This window comes from Columba livia, chromosome 1 (genome assembly GCF_036013475.1).
Source record: "Columba livia isolate bColLiv1 breed racing homer chromosome 1, bColLiv1.pat.W.v2, whole genome shotgun sequence".
NCBI classification, from domain to species: Eukaryota; Metazoa; Chordata; class Aves; order Columbiformes; family Columbidae; genus Columba; species Columba livia.
In genome coordinates, this window is record NC_088602.1 from 24,411,035 (window position 1) to 24,432,245 (window position 21,211).

The 21,211-nt window shown below is 39.7% G+C and overlaps 2 protein-coding genes across 8 annotated transcripts in view; one reads left to right on the plus strand and one right to left on the minus strand.

Moving 5' to 3' along the window:
• The window catches only part of HMGB1 (high mobility group box 1), a 57,968-nt gene extending 54,744 nt beyond the window's left edge, over nt 1-3,224 (minus strand). The window contains exon 1 of one of the 3 annotated variants that reach the window (XM_065051251.1): nt 3,169-3,224. The gene's annotated coding sequence lies outside the window, so the exon portion shown is untranslated. The remainder of the gene's footprint in view (nt 1-3,168) is intronic. The other 2 variants (XM_065051243.1, XM_065051260.1) reach the window with 2 other exon arrangements.
• A 28-nt stretch (nt 3,225-3,252) lies between these two features.
• On the plus strand, nt 3,253-20,817 carry USPL1 (ubiquitin specific peptidase like 1). 5 transcript variants are annotated; one of them, XM_065051220.1, is made up of 10 exons: nt 3,253-3,556; nt 4,680-4,742; nt 8,750-8,916; nt 9,467-9,595; nt 10,718-11,366; nt 13,545-13,631; nt 14,052-14,181; nt 15,410-15,535; nt 16,209-16,369; nt 17,468-20,817. In XM_065051220.1, the coding sequence occupies exons 3-10, from the start codon at nt 8,818-8,820 to the stop codon at nt 19,240-19,242; spliced, it is 3,156 nt and encodes a 1,051-aa protein (XP_064907292.1). In that variant the 5' UTR covers nt 3,253-3,556; nt 4,680-4,742; nt 8,750-8,817; the 3' UTR covers nt 19,243-20,817. The 5 variants fall into 5 exon arrangements, with proteins under 5 accessions (XP_064907292.1, XP_064907276.1, XP_064907285.1 ...); XM_065051204.1 differs by having other exon boundaries at nt 3,905-8,916; XM_065051213.1 differs by lacking the exon at nt 4,680-4,742.
• Nucleotides 20,818-21,211: the final 394 nt, after the last annotated feature.

Consider the following 21,211-nt stretch of genomic DNA (forward strand, 5'->3'; position numbering starts at 1 on the left):
CATGTGAAAATATTTTTAGAAGACACACATGAGTAGTATATGTTCTCAGACTGAGTACAATCTTCTAAATATATGTCCTGAATATTATTTCCCCAACATTCATAGCTATTTTCCAGATAATGATTTCTGGTATATGCTACTCTTTGAAAACAACATATATGTAAAGCCTTAAACAACATTCATTTTAGAGCTCACCTTGGAGGCTGGGGGAAGCCTCTGTATGATTGATTTTCTTCCTCCCTATCAGAACACACTAAGAGAAAAAGAAAAGAGGGCTTTTTCCTGATTAACTACATCCTCAATGTACATGCCAAGAGGTTTCACTCATGGAAAGTGCCCATTCCAGATAAGCCTCTTAGAAATATAATAAATTAAACTGATTTAAAGTCTTTACTACCAATGTGATCACAAAGTGGGCAAATTATGCTTGAAAACAGAGTCCAACAAGGATACCCTGATTCAGAAAGTTAAAACAGATATGTTTGTTCCCTTGAATGAATCAAAGCAGCTTCAAAGATTGCATCAGAAAACCCTTCTACTCTTCCTATGCTAAGAAAAACACAGTTTTAGAAAGACCGAAGTTAATAAAACCAGAAATAAACCACATGCTCATACATTGTTAGGTAAATCTAAACCAAATCTAGTCAAACTGACACAACACACCAGAGACAGCAAATAGCAGTATAACTAGATCCCAAAGTCATTACCAGTCCACATCTGGAACACACAAACCAATTCCTGGTGACTCTGGAGTTTGCATCATGCAGTAATTATTACTTTAGGATGGTTTTGTTCAGGCCAAATGAAGTTCTATTGTATTGTGGGATTAAAAAAATAAGTTTCTTTTCTTTGCCAACACACAAACTCTCTTCCTCAAGCACGTGGAAAAACTCAGGTCTGGATTCTTTCTTTGGCCCAAGCTTTCCTTTATTCAACGTCAATCTCAGGGAGAAAAACAAGGTGGGACACAAGTAAACTTGACTGTGGTACTTAACAGTATATAGAAATACCTGAAATCATAGAATGATTTTGGTTGGAAGTGACCTTAAAAGGTCATCTAGTCCTTTGAGCAGGGACATCTGCAACTAGATCAGGTTGATCAGAGCCCTGTCCAGCCTGGCCTTGAATGTCTCCAGCGATGGGACACCTACCACCTCTCTGGGCAACGGTCCAGTGTTTCACTACCCTCATTGTAAAAAATTTCCTCCTTACATCCAGTCTGAATCTCCTTTCTTTTAGTTTAAAACCATTACCTCTTGTCCTATCACAACAGTCCCTATTAAAAAGTCTGTTCCCAAATAAAAGGTAACTTAGAAAAAAATCTGGGAGAGGGGGAGACAAAACAGAAAATTGAGGCATTAGGTAGCTTTAAAAACCTTAGCAGCATCAAGTAATGAATTCTAACTGATTCAAGAACTGGACTCTACACTGGAGCTTTTTGAAAGTCAGTCCATGCTAACAAGCAGGAAGAACATCTACTTAGTCATTCCAAAGGACAAATACACAAGCAACCACCTTTTACCACATCATCTGTTAAGCAGAATACATTTGAACCAAAAGGTTATGCTCGGTACAAGCCCAAAATAAAACAACGAACCCTAGTTGCCCACGGGAAAAGTAAAAATTTAAACTACAATGAAAACAAGCTAAAAAATATTATTGAAATTAATAAATAGAGCATATAATAATTTTCATACATCTGCAGACTCTAATTTAACAAGGTAAGTATTACTAGGGCTAAACCCACAATACTCAAGAGTACTAAAATGCAATGAGAAAAATCATTGCATACATAAAACTACCTAATGAAACTACTTAATAACATTATTCAGTGGACTGAATCATTTGACCAGTTTTAAGTCAAACAGAGCAACTGAAAAAGAGATGAAATACAGATATGGCATTTGATGTGCATGTAGAAACACCAGTCTCACCATACCAAAAGCGCTTTACACTCCTGATGAAAGCACACAGAGAAAAATACTCCTCCACAAATGAAAGCACTAATGAATCAAAACCAAAGATCACTCTAAAAAAGTGCTCCTCACAAAATTATCACCAAGTTTCACTACAGTCTTTCTCCAGTTAGAGCAAAATACTCTCAAACCTTAATTCAAACTTGCTGTACAAATTAACGGAACACAGCAAAACCCCCTAGATTATGGATGTTACAACAGAGTCATCACACTAACAGATTATTTCATGATGTAAAGCATGCAATCCTATATAGTTTTTAAAAATGCAAACAAGAGTAAGGTGTCAGCAAAGCAGAGACAGACAACCAGAGAGAAGACATTTTTTGTGCTATCGCTAGAACAATTTCCTCCAGACCCAGGGACCACGCTGGCTTGGTCGACACTGACAGCCTTCTTAACGTAACTGCAGCAGAGCATTAACCCAAATGCCGTTGCTTGTGAGCCCCTTGCAGCTCACGCTCGAGGAAGAGGGGCCACCGTAGATTGAAAAGCTGGTACCGAATACCCGCGCTGTTTCAGCCTAAGGCTGCCAGTGCACAAACGCTCCTTGAGCCCAAGAGCACATCAGCTCAGCCTCTTGAGACTGAAACTCCCCAAAACGACTGCAAGGCAAATTTTAGGCTGTTTAAGAGGTATGTTTTTTTGTTTTGTTTTGTTTTTCCCAAAAGGGATCCTGGACGTCAGCGCAGCACTTCGGCAGAGGCAAAGCCACCGTCTCGGTGCTAGGAGAGAAAGGCAACACCTCACCCGAGGTACCGAACCACGGACAACGTTAAACCACACTCTGGGCGTGATTTTAAGCAGATGTTCAATGAACTCCAGATTACTCCTCAAGCCCTTGCCCCAAGCAAGGCGCCAGGAGCGACGCCGCTGTGAGGCGGCAGCGCGGTCTTCCCGTCACCGGGGCGGGCACCGCGAGGCACGGGGTTCGCCGGCCCACAGTAGGCAGGGCTGCCGCTTTCCGTCAGCACGCTGCGGCGGGCCCGACAGCCGCGCTTCGCCCTTCCAGTGGGCAGGGGGAGCCGCTGCGGGCCCCGGCCGTCCTCGAGGAGGCAGCGGAAGCAACTGCCGCGCCGCTCGCTCCTCGCAGGGCCGGCCCCCACGGAGGCGGGCGGATCGCGGCCCGGATCGTCCCATCCCACCGCTCCGCGTGAGGGAGCGAGAAGGAAGGGCAGGGGGGAGGGGGAAATACCTCAGGCGCAGCCAGCACCGCTCCGCTCCCGCCCGGCGGCGGCTCCGCCCCCACTGCCTGCAGGGAGCGGGGCGGGCTGGCATGGCGGCGGGGACGCGCCGGAAACTGCGCAGCAGCCGGGCGGGCAACAGCGTCGGCCGCGCCTGACACCACCGGCGGCCTCGAGGCGGCGGTCGGCCAGTAACGGCCGGCGAGTAACGGCCGGCGGCCGCGCGGCGAGAGCCCGCGCCTGTGCCCGCCAAGCGCACGTGGGGCGGGCGGCGCGGGAAGGCCGCTGAGGGGAGGCGGCCGCTGAGGGGAGGCGGCCGCTGGGCTGGGGCTGCGTGTGCTTCGCAGGGCGCCGGGGAGCGCGGCGCTGAGGGATCCGAGGCACGGCGGCAGCCGGCAGGTGAGAGCGGGGTTCGGGATGCGCCGCGTGTCGCCGCTCGGGGCCCGGCGGGCCGGGCGGTTATCGCCGGGAGGGGCGGTCCCGGCGTATGCGGCCCTGGGACGGGCGTGCCTGTGCCCTGGGCTGTGAGGAGCCGTTGCCTTACGGGCTTCTAAATGCCGACTGAGTATTTCATGTCAGTAGCGGTAGGGTTAAGGTGTGGGTTCCCTCTGCGCGGGTAGCGCCGCCTCTAAGCACCATTTAATAAAAGATGGTAAGGTAGCAGTGCATGTGTGTATGTATATGTATTCCCCTTACACAGTTTTCTTACGTTCTGACAACTCCATAAATGCTTTTTTTCTTCCACAGTCTTACATAGCACATGAAGCGCGCTGGATGTGGATGAAAACACAGGAGGCCATTTAGCCATAGGTTTATCTGAACAGTTGAGCACCTTTAGTTGTTGAAAGAAGGTCAGCAGCCAGCCCTCTTGGCCAGCACAGCCCTGGCAGCGGGTGAGCTGGCGTCCCATGCCTGGGCCCTTCATCTCCTCTGCCTTGGGTCAGACTGAGGCTCTGCCTACGCTGGGTCCCTTCCTCAAATCCTGCATCTCTTAGCTGATGCTATAATAAACCGCACGAGTTTAGGCTATATTCTTACCACACTAAATGGCAGTTGTTTTAGAAGGACTGAATGATTCGTCAACAAAACATGTAGTCCTCATCCCTTGTCATACACACATAAAAGCATTTAATATGAGGAGGTTTAAGAGAAGTTTGACTGTAGAAGAAACTTTTCAAACAGCAGAGCAATAACATTGCACGCTGGTTTATTTTCTAACTAAATCAGTTTTATTTTTGTTTGTCTTAGTCTGTGTTGGACTTCTTGCAGGAAAGAAATTTGGGTTTGGTTTCACATAAGGGAGATGTGCAGTTCTGCCCAGCACTTAAAGGCTGTGTCTGGGTACTGTTTCACTTAGAGGAACACATTTTGTCAGCAAAATTGTAATTTGTGGGGCAGGGGCACTGTGGTTTGAATATTTGTAGTTATGACCTCAGATAAAGAAAAATTGAATACTCTTGTATAAAGAATGGCTAGGTAACAAATAATACAATGAACATTTTTCTCACTTTTTTTTTCTCAGACATTTGTTTGTTTGCTTTCATCTTTTCAATATCCCCTTGATGAAGGAAAGAAGACTTGTAAGGTGATTTACAAGAAGGTTGTTTTTAAGTGTCCCTTTAGCCTTTAAACAAAGAAGAGATGTTCACTGTAATGTAATCAGTGTTCTGTTACCTTCTTACTGCAGTTTTTAACTAATTTTTGTTCATAAGGTACTGTTTCACAAGGTACAGCTCCCTATTATCAAAAGGTCCAGGTCCCTTTTACCATAAAATCATGCAATGGTTTGGGTTGGAAGGACCTTTAAAGATAATCTAGTTCCAACCCCCCTGCCATGGGCAGGGACACCTTCCACTAGACCAGGTTGCTCAAAGCTCCGTCCAATCTGGCCTTGAATGCTTCCAGAGACAAGGCATCCACAGCCTTTTCGAGTGCCTCACCACCATTATTGTAAATCATTTCTTCCTTACATTCCATGTAAACCTGTCCTCTTTACATTTAGAACCATTGCCCCTTTTCATGTCATTACACACTCTGATAAAAAGTCTCTCCATCTTTCTTGTAAGCCTCCTTTAAGTATTGAAAGGATGCTATAAAGTCGTTCCAGAGCCTTGTCTTCTCCAGTCTGAACAACCCAAACTCTCTCAGCCTTTCTTCATAAGAGAGGTGTTCTAGCTCTCTGATAATTGTTGTGTCTGTCCTCTGGACCCTCTCCAACAGGTCCATGTCTTTCCTGTGCTGAGGGCTCCAGAGCTGGGTGCAGTACTCCTGGTGGGATCTCACAGAGCAGAGGAGAAGAATCACCTCCCTTGACCTGCTGGCCACATTTCTTTTGATGTGGCCCTAGATGTGATTTGCCTTCTGGGCTGCAAGCACATGTTGTCAGCTTATGTCCAGTTTTCATCCTTCTCTGCAGTGCCGCTCTCAACCCTTTAATCCCCCACCCTGTATTGATACCAGGGATTGCTCCAACCCATGTGCAGGACCTTGCACTTGGCCTTGTTGAATTTCATGAGGTTCTCATGGGCCCACTCTTCCAGCCTGTCAGGGTCCCTCTGGATGGCATCCCGTCCCTCCAGCATGTCAACTGCACCACTTGTCTTGGTGCCATCTGCAAACCTGCTGAGGGTGCACTCAATCCCACTACCTATGCCACTAATTAAACAGTACTGATCCCGGTACAGACCACTGAGGGACACCACTCATTACTGTTCTCTACTTGGGACATTGAGCAGTTAACTGCAACTCTTTGGATGCAGCCATCCAGCCAATTCCTTGGCTATCTAACAGTCCATCCATCACACTCATATCTCTCCAATCCTTCACCTCTTCCTTGTTTTCTCTCTTCTGCCCTGTCAGCTCTGTAGTTTGTGTGACCTTTTCATAGGCAAATTAAATTCACTAGAATAGCAGAAAAACTTGTGCTTTGCTGAGTTTTCTGCCGTTTTGAGGGTTTAATTAGCTTGTGGAAAGTTTGATGAGGATGTGAGCTGTCAGGGAAGATGTGGGGAGAGAAAGAAAAGAGAGACCTCCTTATTCTGCAGCAGCAAGCCATTAGATCAACTCATTATTCAAGGAAGCATAACCATAGCCTTAATAATTTACACCAGCTCCATAGCACATTTTGCATTAGATTTTTTTAGTATCCAGGATAAAATAAGAGAAGTAGCATAAATGGTTTAAAACATGACCCAGTAAGCTTGAAAACCCATCCCTGTGTCCTTTCCCATCTGTAGTGCAGATATTACATGTTATTTCAGTACACAGTACAGCAGTCTTTTAATGGGCTGATTTCTTGGCAACTGTTGATTTGATGCCCAATTTTTGTACATTGTGCAAAGACGTAATCTTACAAATACTGAAATGTACAGGCAGACTGCTAGGTACCACACTGTCTGTCTAGTACTGGCAGACGTGTTGTATTGGTGTATTTGAAATAAAACGACAATTAATGTATTTTTTTAATGTTTATTATATTCATAAGTGCAAAAAAAATTTTACTCCAGTACTACAGTACTATTGCTAGCTTATGGTTGAGGAGGTATTGTATATCTCAGAATAGTATTTAAGATTTACAAAGAAGAGCAGAAGTAACAGAGAACATAACTGAGAAAAATACTTGCTTGCTTTTGGGGAGGGATGACAGCAAGAACAGGGACTTGCGAAGAAATACATGTTTTACAGAACCAAGGCATGCTCAAAAAAGAATAACCTGTAGGCTGTTAGTGTTACTAACCCTTTTGAGTGTGTGTTGTATTTATGTGGTGAGAAATTGCCTAGAGTTCCAGCCATGTTATCATTGTATTTTATTTACTCTGGAGAGCTGAAACTCCTTCAGGCCAAGGAATTGACTAAAAGTCAGTTAGAGACATTTTCCTACTAGCTGTAGCACAGAGAGTAAAGTAATGTGTTTTAGAGTGGTTGATATCTGCACAACTTGCATAAAAAAATCAAGTTCCTGGCTAGACTAAATATGTGATAATAGGGTTGAGACACAGTGCGACAGTGCTGTCACCACTGTGAAAAATTGGAGATCTTGCCTTTTCTTTATAGTCCAACAAGCTTGTATACTTTGAGCTAATTAATTAAGTTTTACCTTGAGTGAGCCCAGGACCATGCAGTTTCTTGTACACCTTCCAACTCTACTGTGGAAACTAAACCTGTGCTCTAAAGCATGTGGTTGATATTTTTACCTTCCATTGCAACCTTTAGCTTTGTAAGTCAGGGTATGCTGTCTATACATGCTCAGTAATTCTGAAAAGTGCTGCAGAACACATAGAAAATATCAATAGGACACACCATCATCTCATTTTGTCCCTCTCTTAAATTGCCATTGGGGACTAATTTGAAATTATTTGTTATATTTTCCTACTGAGCTTTTTTTATTCATGCTCAGTTGGTTTTTAGCATTCTATCCCGTGCTACAGAAGGATCTGCCCTTGCCCAGTATTATAAATGGTTTTGGATTGAACTGGTATTTACACAGATCTCCAAGAATACCTTGGGAAATGTCTTTTTTTTTTTTTTTTTTGAAAGGAACTTCAGTCTGAGTTAGTGTTGTAATGTAAGGAAGAGGTGAAGGGACGTCATGGTGTGGGAGGGGATGTTAGTCAGTGGAAGTAATGAAAAGGGAACAGTTGTGGCTGAAGGAAAGATACTATAATACATTGATAACTTTGCAATTCAACTTAATTTCCTCCTGCATCTTAAAGAGATGTATGTGTTCCAGTTAGTTCCATTTCAAGTCAGCAGGAGCAGAATTGGGTCCCTGTAGTTCTAAACCTCTGTGTTTTTCTGGCTGATTCAAGGTGTAGTTAGCCTCAGAGCCAGGGAAGGAATGAACTTAAGGAGCTGCCTTTTGATATGGTTCACACTGAAGCTGGCCTCCACAAATGTGTCTGTGTATATATGAGAAAGGCAAAACTTGGTCCTGAATTTGAGAAATCATTTGAAATAAGAGTACTCAATGTCAATTGTAAAATATGCAATAGAGTTACATAGCAGTGATACTGTGGAAGAGCTTTAGTTTGCTAAGAAGTCTATAACAGAAGCTTCCAAAAAGTGGTAGTAACAGCAGGATGCCCTTCTGTAGTTAAAAATTGTTACATTTGCAGGATAAATTTTTAATAGTCTATTGTGCACTAAATTCATAATTTTGAATGATGCAACAATGGGATTTTCTTGGTTGGTTGTTTCTTTAATGTTCCTCCATAGCCATCTATAACTGTATGAGATCTTATTGCAGGCATTTTTAAAGAAGTTTGTTCTTTCTGAGGGTTAGATGCAGTAAGCTGAGATGCCTGGGAAAGACATCTACATTTCTGTAAAGTATAGTGCACTTGGAAAATAGGTGAGACCTTGCACAGTGTAAAGAATAAATAAGCTTGCAAATTCAGGGCCTAAAGCTGTTAAATCTATTAACTTAAAGTTTTGAGTTCATAAAATGCACTAGAAAATAAGTATTTTCAGTTAAGAAAATACTCTTCTGAATTCATTCTCGCAGAAAATACAGGCTGCATTATTGTTGGTATATTTTTTCCCCAAATTTCTCTAATTTTTCTTTAATTGTTTTATTCACTTCTTATTTTTCAGGAGTCTTTGAAAAATCCTTAGTGGTCATGACAGTGTTACAAGTGACATAAATTAGCCAGTGGCTCAGAATGATGGATACCCAGAAGACTACAAATGGTTTGCAAGTGATTGGAGAAGGGACTGGTATAGGGAAATCGACACTCCACATGGTGGGGTATTTGGGAAAAGTCAGTTGAAACTTGTTTTACATGTGTGCAAAGTTCATATTTTTCTCTGCTTTGAGAGATTTTTGATTGGTCTTAATTAAAAAAAACCCTCAAAATTATTTTCCACGGAAATCTATAACAATGGCGAAAGATTATTCTGAGTAAATCTGTGCCTATGTTTTTTTTTTTACTGGCACTATTTTTACAACTCTTTACATTCCTATGAAAGTTGATTTGTCTTTCAAAGATCTGAGCTTGTGTTCCCTGGCAATAAGTGCCCTGTGATTTAGTTCAAGTAGAATTAAATGTTGCGTAATTGTGTTGTTAAATATAGCTTATTAAATATTTGAATATTTAAATTAAAAAATAAATTTATTTAGAACACTTTACCATACAAATATATATTTTATAAATTTTTTTAAAAATCTATTTTACTTTTTTATATTGTGTTAGATATATTTAGGAGTTGCACATTGGTTTTCTGTCTTGGTATGTATGAATGTCTTACCTTCGGATAATATATGAAATACATAAGTTTATACTGCTTTTTCTTTCTTTTTTGTCTTTTAAGAACTGTAATCCCGTGGAAACAACTGCACCTGAGTATTGTCCGGTCTGCAAAAAGAAGGGCGAGATTCAAGTTTTACGAACTTACCGCATTAATTTTCAGGAGTCCATTTTTCTTTGTGGAAATCCTCAGGTATTACACTAATTACCAGGTTTATTTGGTTGTGCAGAGGCCTTTACCTTCAGCGATTACACCTCTTTAAGATTTTGTTGGTAGTAAGCAGACTGTTGAAGTAGGGTCCCTTTGAGTCCAGATGCTGGTTGATGTGTGCCTATATGTAAAAAAACCCATAAGTAACCTGTAGACAAGCAGTGTTTAGGCATAGCTAGTTACCCTATAGAATAAAAAGAGTCGATTAAAATTAATAAATGAGTTTCGCTTATGTAACAAGGGAACACAAGCAGTACTAAATAAATCTTTGTACAATCAGAATACAAGGTGAAAATTTGATGATCCTTGTAACTAATACACAACTCTTGCAGGTGAGAGTCTCCCATTTTCTGTTCTTTAAGCCTGGGTAGTGCAAATAGGTTTGTAATTGTATTACAGTTTGTTTGTTTGTTTTTTTGCTTTTAAGCTTAACCTTCTCTGAATTTCTCTGCTGGTTAATATTTGAGTCATGATTTTGTTGCCTCTCCCACTGCTCAATGTATGCAGGGAGGGTATAGCAATCCCATATGGATTGCTGACCTTAAATTAGTAGCGAGAGACTATACTAGATAATGGGTCTCTGAGTTGCTTTTCCCGTCCCTGCCCACTTCTAAATAATCATAGTATCATTCTGGAGATTGGTAATAGCAGATTTGACTCTACTCTGGTTGCAAAACAGTAAGACCCTACCAACACTTGGTCTAATGCCTCAGGCTGGCCTGAAAGGTACTCTGCCAATTTTGGCATCAGGAATCTCTCAGGCATGAGATGATAACACCAAATCTGTATCCTGAAGGAATAGCTTTATCAGAATAAGAGAAGAGGGCTCTCTGTAGCAAAATCAGATTGTTTTCAGGGGTTGGAAGCATTTACTGGAAAATTAGTGTTATCGCTACTGATGTATTTACTTCACAATTGCTTATAAGACAGTGGTTGAATAAAACACCCTTCCTATCATATTGAATTTTTGGATTGATTTCATTAAAATATCACTTTACAGAAGTAATACATTCCCTTTTAAGAATATAGTTTGTACTTTCCTTAGCTCTTGTTCACTTGAATGAAATTGCTTTGTAGATTTCACTGTAACTTTCTTTCCTTCAGTGTATCTACCCACTTGGTTATAAACCATTAAGCAGCATAATTACTTCTGCGGATCCAGAAAATCATCAAGTTCCATCTACTCATAAGAAAAGGAAATTGTGTGATATCACTGACTTTACTCCTGCTGAATCATATCCGAAAAAAGCAAGAACTAGTAATGTAGTAAATACTGAGCACGCTATTAATACAGACCCTCTTGTCAAATGCTATCAGAATAGCTTATGTATTCCTAAATCAAGCCTACAAGATGTGTTACAAAATGACCAGAAAAAGACTATTAACAAGGTGGAGTCCTGCATCCAGAAGGCGGATTTTGAAACAACCAACAACAACTATGAAGGAAGTCCTAAGACTTCTAGACCAAGAACACAACTCTTGCCAAATTCTGAACTTTGCTCAACAACGTCTGAAATTTTGCTCAAAGCTGATAAAGCTTCCACTGATAGCACGGATTTATGGCTTCAGTGGAGAAATGTGCATAATCTTTGTTGGTTAGATTGTGTTTTGTCAGTACTGGTGCACTTAGAAACATTAAAATTTGCTCTAGCAGAAGAGCATAATGGTGGAAAATGTTTACTCCAGAAACTCTTAACAAAATATAATCAAGCAACTGTGCTTCTGAATACCTGTAAAAGGAGTAAAGTAAAAGGTGAGTAAATTTAACTGCTGTTTCTTCATATTCAGACTGATCTGATCTGCTACAACTATGTGGAATTTAGTACAGTGCACTTAAATATGCCTCTCTTCTATTTCGAGATCACAAAAGAATGAGTTAAGATTAATTACCATGAATTTGCAGAATAGTGTGCTTTATCTAGCAGAATCTGTGTAACCTCTGAAATTGTTTTTCTTGGGGTAAACGTACACCTTTGAAAGCATCAAACACTAAGCATCTCTTGAATTTTTTTGTTATATCCTACATAGAGAATTTGTGAATTGATTGTGTAATTGAGCTTTACTTTGTTTTCCTTCCCCTCTGTTTGGTAATGTATTTGGATGCTGTTCTAATCTTAATCTTCAAAATAATTTCTGTTGTGGTTTATATCCTTGTATAAATGGGCATTTGTTTTGTCACACCAAAAACAGTAAAGCTGGGACACATGTTCTCTTCTGGCTCTGCTGCGCTCATGGAAGGAATGTTTCCCCTGATGTCTGCAGGCTGTGCTGTGGATGATGGTGCTTCCTAACCCCTTTCAGTCAAAATTAGTCAAACATTAACCTGGTTCATGTTACCTGGAAAGGTTCAGTGGGTACTCCCACCTGCAGTTTAAGAGGTTCGATGACTGTGACCTCCAAGCACAGAGGCAGTGATGGGAAGCTGGGGGCTGCCTTCCAGGCAGCACAGCTGGAGTCCAGGGAGGATGCATCGCTGTCATCTCCTAGAGCAGCCTTTGATTATTTTCTGTGCAGTGGTTTCAGTTTAAGACCCTTAAACTAAGATCTGTTTTTCTTAGTCTCCTCAAACTGACCCACTGGTGTCATAATTCTGAACTTCTATGAGATCTCTGGTTAGGCAATACCTTTCATGAACTTTTTTTCAGTAGACATTCCAGAAAAAGTGTGTGTTTGAATATATAGACTGTAGTCCCAGAACAGCATTAGATGACTTGAAGAATATTGTGTCTTTCTTGAGAAAAATAATAAATATGTCAAGAATGGTTTAATCCACCTTGTGACAGGGAAGACACAGTATTTTACAGAGGGGGAAAAATTCAAAAATATTCTGAATTAGTTCATAATTCTCTGCTTGCCAGACAGGCTGCTTGATTTTAGGTTTTCAGCTATCACCTGGAAGCCCTCTACCATCACAGAACCTGTCTGAGATGTGTTTCTTTTCCCTCTGTTGTGCTGTGTTTGCAGAAGAACTCTGGTGTGCAAGAGCCCTTAAATGGGGATGTTAGGTGTTGGACTATAGTGTCGTATAAGTTAAACCTTTTAATATCGAGGAACTGCTGCAAAACAAATTAGTTTATTTGGGCAGCAGTGGGGAGGGAGGTGGATGAAAAGTATTGTTGTGAAGAAACGGTGTAGTATTTATTCTGCCCTTCTGTGTAGTTTTTCAGCAGCTATTATGTATGTTTATTTTTAAAACCAAAAGCAATAGAGCTGCAAGAAACTTCTTTTTACAGTTTTAAATGCATAATTGTGTAAGTAAAAAATAGTTTCAACATCTGTTCTAAATCCTTCATTTAATTTGTGCAGGTGACAATCATGATTGTATAATAGAAGTTAGTTCTTGCTTGTGCTTAAAGAATGTTTGTGAATAAACAATGTAACTTGCAAATTTAAAATACATACTAAGATTTGTAAAGTAAAATATTTTAAGAAATTATTTTTACTATTTTAAAGGGTGACTTAGGGAATTAGTATTTAATCTGGAACAACACATTTAAATGTGTTATTATTAAATGTATAACATATTAGAAAGCATGTAAGCAAATTTTTGTGCTTTTGATCTTAGTGTTTAGGTTTTAAAATCTACTGTTAATCTCTGAATCACCAGGGTTTGTAATATCTGGTTACATTATCCTTAAACGTTGTGACTATCTAGCTCTTCGTACATGCCCTTAGCCATAATTTAAGTGAGGTCCAGTCATTTCTGGTTAGCAGACAGCAGTAAAAATGTAAACTTCTGTAAATTCTTCTCTAATTTTCAAATCAAGTAATATCAAGCATTGCCTATTTTACCGATGGTTTTAGGTGAGTATAGGTCAACACAAAAGGTGTTAGTTTGCAGAGTATGAGTGCATGTTAAGGGTACATACGTGTATGAAAGAGTGACGGTGTTACACAAATACATGAAGGGTATATGTATTTTTTTCTTTAGATGTTCTTCCAAAAGCAGAATCTCATCTCAATGAAATCAGAAACAGAGTGTTTACACAGCTTCAGCCTCAGCTTAAATGTGAATTGGGTAAGTAGGGCAGCCATCTCAGTATTTACTTTCAGGAAACTCTACATGTAGAGCCTTGTATGTCAGTACATAAAAATATATATGTACTTTTGCCCACAAAACAGCTAGCAAATGCATTGGTTTTTACTGGAAACATATACATACTTTACAGTGTGGACAGCTGTTTTGTCTGTTGACTGATTTTGAAGCTTTAGAGAGCATATTCTTGTCTTCATAACTGTGCTGTGGTCATTAAATGGTCATTGATAACAACCTAATAATGTGGATCAATCCCTTTGCTGTGGAGATTAGAAATACAGCCTTGAAGGGATAACTGGAATTAAAATCATAGCAGTAAGCCTGTCTTCTTCCTTTTTGAAGTACTGAAAGCTGATTTCAAATATTCAGTGACTCTTTTTTTTTTCTGCCCCATCTTTGAAGGTAAGGAGGAAAGTCCAGTGTTTGCACTCCCTCTACTCTTAAAACAGGACCAACAAGCTGAGAAACTATTCTTGCATTCATTTTCATGGAAGTTTGAATGTGTATGTTGTGGCTACAAATACCAGAATCGGTGAGATTTTTATTTAAGTAGCTTCTCTGTAATTGTTCTATGTTACCTTTTTAAATCTGCATATAATAGTTGATTTTTCTTCCTATGTCCTGGGTTGTACAGCTTCAGCTTGTTACTGAGGTTTTATGTGATCCGCTTTTTCAGGCTAGCATTTGCAAATAGTTTACTGCTGTTTAATATCTTGGGAAAACATGTTATCACTTAATTAAGAAATAATAGGTAACTGTGCGAGTCCCTGGCCATGCTCACTCATATTTTGATGAGAGTATACAGATTGTTGGGGTTCTAAAGAATATATGCCTGGTACACTTTTGGTATTGAAGAATACTTGTAATCTTCATTTGGATTACAAAGAATCAGCGATTCGCTCACATAATGTATCTATTTTAAAACAGTATTACAGGGAAGTAATTTCTTGAGAACTGATTTAGTTCTCTGTAGCTGCAAGTATCAGCTAGTCATTCAGGTTCCTTTTAGAGTCAGCAGAAAAAAAGACACCTTCAGAAGACAGCTCATTTTACTTGAAAAATCGCTGTTTCTCTCCACTCTCAGGTTTGTACAACAAAATTCTAGATCACCAAGTGAGATGAGAGTGATGCCATCTTACACTGTCAGCTAATGTTTAGGATGTGTTCAAGAGCCATTGTTACATGCTGTGGTTTTACAAAAAAGTTTAAAACTCTAGGCTAGGTTGGATATAAAGGAAGTCCTTGCTGTGGCCAATGAATGAATAAACGATGTTATTTCACTTTAATATCCCGTACATTGTATTTTCATACAATATAACCTCAGTGTAATCTCAACTCTGAATGTACCGGGTTTTGAAAACAACACCTTGTGTAACATGGATTCTGAAGTAACTTTTTACCTCTTCCTTTTCTTCTTGGGATTCTGTATCAGCTAGTAAATTATGCAGATCCTGATACAAGCTCTGCATTATGTTGGAAAGGAAAGAGATAACATGTGAAGGGAGGAAGAGCAAATAATGTGAAAGAGAAGGCCACAGAGCTGCTGGGAACAAATAGTGGCTGATAGTGTTTGGCAGAACTGAATTCAGTGCTGACTTAGATGTAATGCAGTCACAGGGCAATTCACACAAATGGCATCAATATGAATGGAATTTAGCTTTGTCATAACCTTTTTGTAACTTTTTTTCTCCTGGTAAAGTGTGTATATTTATTGTTTTCTGATCAGCAACTCAACTTACTCTTTTTGTGTGTGTCCGCAGATTTAGGAAAACACTAACAACATTCACCAATGTAATCCCTGATTGGCATCCGCTTAATGCTATTCATGTTGGACAGTGCAATAACTGTAGTGATAGATCTCAAAGAAGACAGATGATTTTGGAAAAGTAAGTTTGAATACATAAACTTGAAAATAAAATACATAAAATTCTGACACTTCATTTATTGAACGTATCACTTTCAAAACCAACTATTATCTTGTGCTTATAGAGATTCTAAACTTTAAACTCTGATGAATACTAACTTTTAAAGATTTTAGATAATTCATAAATGCCGAAATGGCACATAGTGTTTAATAAATGTGAAATATAGAGCAGTATTTAACATGCTGACCAGGCCATATATTTGAGCCAGGTTGTAAATACCTAGTACCAAGTAGTAAATATAGACAACTGATATCCAGTGTCAGCCTTTCCACAACCCCTGCCGCTGGTGGATAAACCTGTTGTCTGATCATCTGTTTACTGGTTTGGCTTGGGAATGGTGTCCTTTCCTACTGTAGTTATGGCACAGTTGTCTCTTGCTTTTCTCACCTTTTCCCCACTCCCCAAATCCCATATGTGATGGTGTCTTTTTTTCCCTTATCTATAACAAAATGGAATGTCCAGTTGGGGTATTCTTATCCCTTGACGACCGTGCCATCCGAAGAGTCCTGTGTAGAAGTAGAATAGTAAGGGCAGGACTACATGCTCCTTGTGATGCCTTACTTGTGATTTTTCATTAGGAAACTTTGACACTATTTTGTTGTAATAAACTGATTCTTTGTTTTTTCTTTATTAGAGTACCCTCAATATTAATGTTACATTTCGTAGAAGGCTTGCCACATAACAACCTGAAGAACTATTCATTTCGATTTGAGGAGGACACCTACCAAATAACAGCTATTGTTCAGTATCAAACAAATAAGAAGCACTTCATAACCTGGTCTTTGAATCCCGATGGTAAGAACCATAAATTCTATTGTAATACTTCATGAGTCTACGTCAAATACTGTTAGTTGGGTTACTGCAATAGTCTCAACAGGCCATATATAATAATATATATAATAACAAGGATTTCTTTTGTCTGTGTTCTAAACTTCATATTAAAATTCTGTACATAATTGAGGGAGCTTTGTTATTCAGGGTGAAGGTTTCAGTTTGGTGTGACTGATTTGCTCTACATTACACTTACTGGCAGAAGTTATTTGGGTAGAGTTGTTTCCTTTCAAGTGTTTATTTTGAAGCCAGTTATTAATCCATTCTTGGCTGGAAGTGAGGGAGTATATGGAACTATCAGCATTAATGAAGTTTCTTTTTGTTTCTGCACTGTACTGCACCTGAGGGGTGGAAGGCACAAACCCATGTTATAAACATTGCTATTGCTTTGATGGTTGTACCAGTGGTGGGAACTCCATAATCAGAGAAGGTGAAAAGTTGGTATTTTTATTCTCATGGTTCTGTAGAGAGAATGGAGTGCAGTCTTATCAAGTGTTTTGACAACATAAAAGTTGTCTAAATCACACTGCCAGAGTTTAAGAAGAAATAGAAGGTGAAGCAGCTGGGAATCACCAAATTAGGCACATCCTATACATCATATATATCTGTAAAATATTTGCTCATTATCTGTGAACAATTTGCAGCTGAATGAGGCAGATTATTAAAATGAGCAGCTTCTCTTAAACCCCTCTATTTCCCATCCAGGCAATGAAAAGTCAGGGAAACTCAATTTGAGAGGTGGTTCTTCCCTCAGATGTGTGTGGGTATTTTCAGACAAGATGTCAGCATCATTAGCTCAGACAGAAAAAAACTTAGCTTTGCTTTTTGGCTGACCTACTCTGACCTGTAATAATATTGCTGCAAATTCTGCTTGTGTGTGATCTTTTTACAATGAAAAGCTCCCAATTTTCTCAGATGTAATAAAGAATGGAGAAAAAACACTCTTTATTTTCTGCCTTTCAGGGGAATGAGTTAATAAAAATATTTGGCAAGTGTCTGAAGATAGTGACTTCAGTTTTAAAAGTCTTTGAGTCTCTACACTGGTTGCTATTTATTTTTCAGGAACTTGGCTTGAATGCGATGATTTAAAGGGCCCATATTGCAAGAGACATACAAGATTTGAAGTTCCTCCTTCAGAGATCCATATTGTTATCTGGGAAAAGAAAACATCCCATGTGCCAGAAGAACTGAATTCAGAGTTCCAGAGGAAAAGTACTGAAGATTTTCCTCTTTATAATGTGCAGTCAAATTCCACAGTGTTGCACTGTGGTTTTGATAACACTGTAGACAAAATACCTGCAGAACATCACAAAGAGGATTCTGTGACAACTCCAGATAAGAAACAGCAGCAGATAGCTGAGGATGAAAGTAGTGTTCATCATGGTTTAGAAGGTCTGGCGCATGATGATCTTGTAACACTAATGCTTCAAGAAGTTCAGGTTGACTCAGAAGGTAAATCACTGTCGAATGGACAGATGGTGGGAAATAACCATGTTGACGTGGGTACACCGCAACAGGGGGACTCAGCTTTTTCACCTAACACTCCGTATACAGGAGAGTTTGCTGGAACTAGTCTAGCTGTGAACAACAATTGCACGTTATATGGAAATTCCAGCATTTGCCTGCCTCTAGAAGAGTTTAACCCAGCAAATATTACTCCTGTGTCACCAGTAGAGAATATTATGCAAAAATCACCTGACTTGAAAGATGCAAGCAAAATTGTAGTTGATTCTCAGGTTGCCAATTCTGCTGCTGCCAATAATTCCTTTAAGCCTTCACGCAAAGACCAAAAAAGAGGATTTGTGGGAAGCTGGGCAAAGAAGCTATTAAGCAAGAATACTTCTTTTATGCCTTCAAGTGCCTCAGTTCTCAAGAATGAGAGAAGTTGCAAAACTCCCTCAAGCCAAAAAATAAGTGAAGTGCAGTTGCCAGTTAAGGGAGCAAGTAACTTTGGTGGATTTCAAAGCAGAGCTACAAACAAAACCACTGAGACCCTGAAGTCAGTGGTTCTTCAGAGTAATCATACTCATCCTTTATCAAATTTCAAAGGATTTTCCCAAAGCACTTCTCTTGCAAGAGCAAATCATACCACTACTGAAGGTCCAACTTGGAATAAGTCAGGAAGCGTGTTGGGTGCCCCAGGTAAAGTGACTCAGTTCCATTCACTTAGCTGTAACTCTGGGAAGGCAGAGGAGTCAGATAGTGAGAAAACAAAAAAACTTCGCTTAAAATTGTTAAAAAAGCTTCATGCTAAAAAGAAGAAGTTGGCTTCGCTGGATAGGCTCGCAATGGAACAGATGAAACACGAAGAACCTGTGAGTGGAGATGTACGCACCCCATCACAGACTGACTCTCCCAATGATGGTGCATTATTGCAGAGCTTTTTAAGGGAACTCCAGTATCAGATTGATGTTGCAGATAATGAATCTAGATTTAATGCAAGCTCTGTATCAGGGTGCCATCATAACAATGATGAAATACTGGCAGAATTACTGTCCCCTACTTCAACTGTTGCTTCCTTAGAGGCTCCAAAAACTGAAGATGAATGTATGTATATGGAAATGGTAAATAGCAGTGTTGCAACAACAGCATCTGATGAGAAGACCAGTGTGCCACAGGCAGCAATGACAAGTGAGGACCATAATTATTATAGTCCTGTAAAGGACAGTAATCCAGAACTTCATAAAGAAAGCAAACCCAGTGCAAAGAAACTTGGTTTTGAAAGTCCTACAAGGGAAGATATCCTTGAAGACCTGTTCTCCATTTCAGCACCAAGCTCAGTGGCAGGTGACATAGATTTACCTCATTTTGATGAAACTCTGTTTGAAACTTGGTAAATATTTGGTTTCTTCGTTTTAAGTATTTTTCAATATTATGTATATTTTGAAACAAAGCACTATTAAACTATGTTTTTTAACTAATTTAATTGCACACTGGCTGTACTTGAACAATTTACATTTGAGGTATTTTTTTGTTAAAATTTTACTGTAGCAGACAAATAAGGTTTTAATGCAATTCCTTTTTCTGAGAAATAGTTATTTTAGCTGCCAGATATGATATTTTTTAATAAAAGTTCCTGTAAGTCTTAATGTTTGCTGCTTTTAATATGGAAAATTTATCCATATTCTACTGAGTTTGACAAATAAAAAACTTCAGTAGCCTTGATGATGTAACGGTGTAAGAAATATCATTTAGGTAGCAGTGATTTATTTTACATGGTCACCCAGCTCCTGAGGTATTTTTGTCTCACACTGTAAAAAAAAAGTATCTTCTGTAACCAGGGTTGTTTTCATCCTTTGATACAAAGATGATGTGCAACATGAAATTCAAGGTTGGTATTCTGTTAGGAACTCTACTGTTTTCACAATTACTGTTCAATAATCTCACCCTGATGTCTACATCCCTTGGATACAAGGGAGGATGGATACATGGTAGAAATTTTCCTGTTTGAAGTTATGGCACCTACTGAGTTTTCATCCTGAGTAACTAAAAACATCATTTGGTAGCATATTCTTCTGAGCCAGGTTATTTTTTCTAAGTAAAATTAATAAGGTTTCGGCCAGAGTTTGCAGCATTAAGAAAGAATGTCAGATGTAACTTTTAGTTACTTAGAGCTGCAAATTCGCTAATAAAAGAATTAAAAGTTAACTGTAAGTTAGCACCCATTTCTGTTGTCACTAGGAATTTTTTTCTGGCTGGAGCACTGTACACCTCTCCGTATGTGAGAGTGCCATGGAGAGCAAGGTAAATAGGAAGAAAGTAATGGAAAAGGTGGCAAGACAGCAGTAAGCAAGCAGAGGGTGCTTCTGGATTTGTAGAGTTCTTGTTCTGCTTGATGAGTGTATTCTAAGTTCATAGACACAAAGGTGAGAGTATGATATGCTAAGTTAGATTAGCTGTACATTTTTATTGTGCTCAGAAATAACAAGGATTTTATCAGCATGGATTTTTTCAGCTACTTTTAGAGGTATCCTGCATTTTTTCATTTTTTCATTGTTTAAGATCCCAGGTTCAAAACAAGTCCTCAGTCTTACTCTTCTAATAGGTGGAGTTGAACATAATTGATGTTACAAAGCATGGCTCCAGATTTAAATGGTCTTGGATTGCTTGAACCAGGTTCAAAAAGTGTTTGAAAAACTGTCAGTGGCACTGAACTTGCCTTGCCACGCTATTTCTGTTGCAATTACGTACATGTTTATCAAACTGGTACTTCAGACAATGAATGGTTTCATTCTTGAAATATAAGTCTTTGTAAAGAACTTGAACTCCTCCTTTGTTTTAAATGTTGTAATTGGTTATGTTACAATAGAAAAAAAATCAATGGATTCTGAATGCAAAGTGCCAGTGTACTGCTGGTGAAATGTTTGCCTGTTTGTGAATTCCTTTATTAAAAAAGAAAATGCTGACCAAAATTATAGTTTGATTTATCAGTGAATAAGTGCCTCAGCAAGACTTGAGGGGGATGACAGGATTTTCCTGTGGAGTCTTCCAGGCAGTGGTTTCTACATATGAAAACCATGAAGAAGCAGTGTGGCTCACTGCCCCGACTGCTCGGTGTAGAGGTGTCCCTGACTGGGGGGAGCTGCCTGTAAGTGTTGGTTCCATGCATCTGTGACCGGCTGGATCACAGCTGCCAGTGGCTGTGAAGCGGGAACTCCTTCACCGCTGGCTTGGGATGTGGCATAGACCCAGGGGTGAGCGAAGCAGCGAGCCGGGGGTTGGAGTGATGCAGAATGCGTAGGGCAACATGAGGAACAGACCCCACTAGGAGATGAGAAAGTCCTGGTGGTAAGGATTGGGGTAAGG

Bases quoted from the DNA above. Each gene is read 5' to 3' on its own strand.
- USPL1 (XM_065051204.1), top strand. From the start codon at position 8,818: ATGATGGATACCCAGAAGACTACAAATGGTTTGCAAGTGATTGGAGAA. The intron at 14,182-15,409 runs GTGAGATTTTTA...GTGTGTCCGCAG, and splicing joins GGCTACAAATACCAGAATCG to ATTTAGGAAAACACTAACAA. The intron at 16,370-17,467 runs GTAAGAACCATA...TTTATTTTTCAG, and splicing joins CTGGTCTTTGAATCCCGATG to GAACTTGGCTTGAATGCGAT.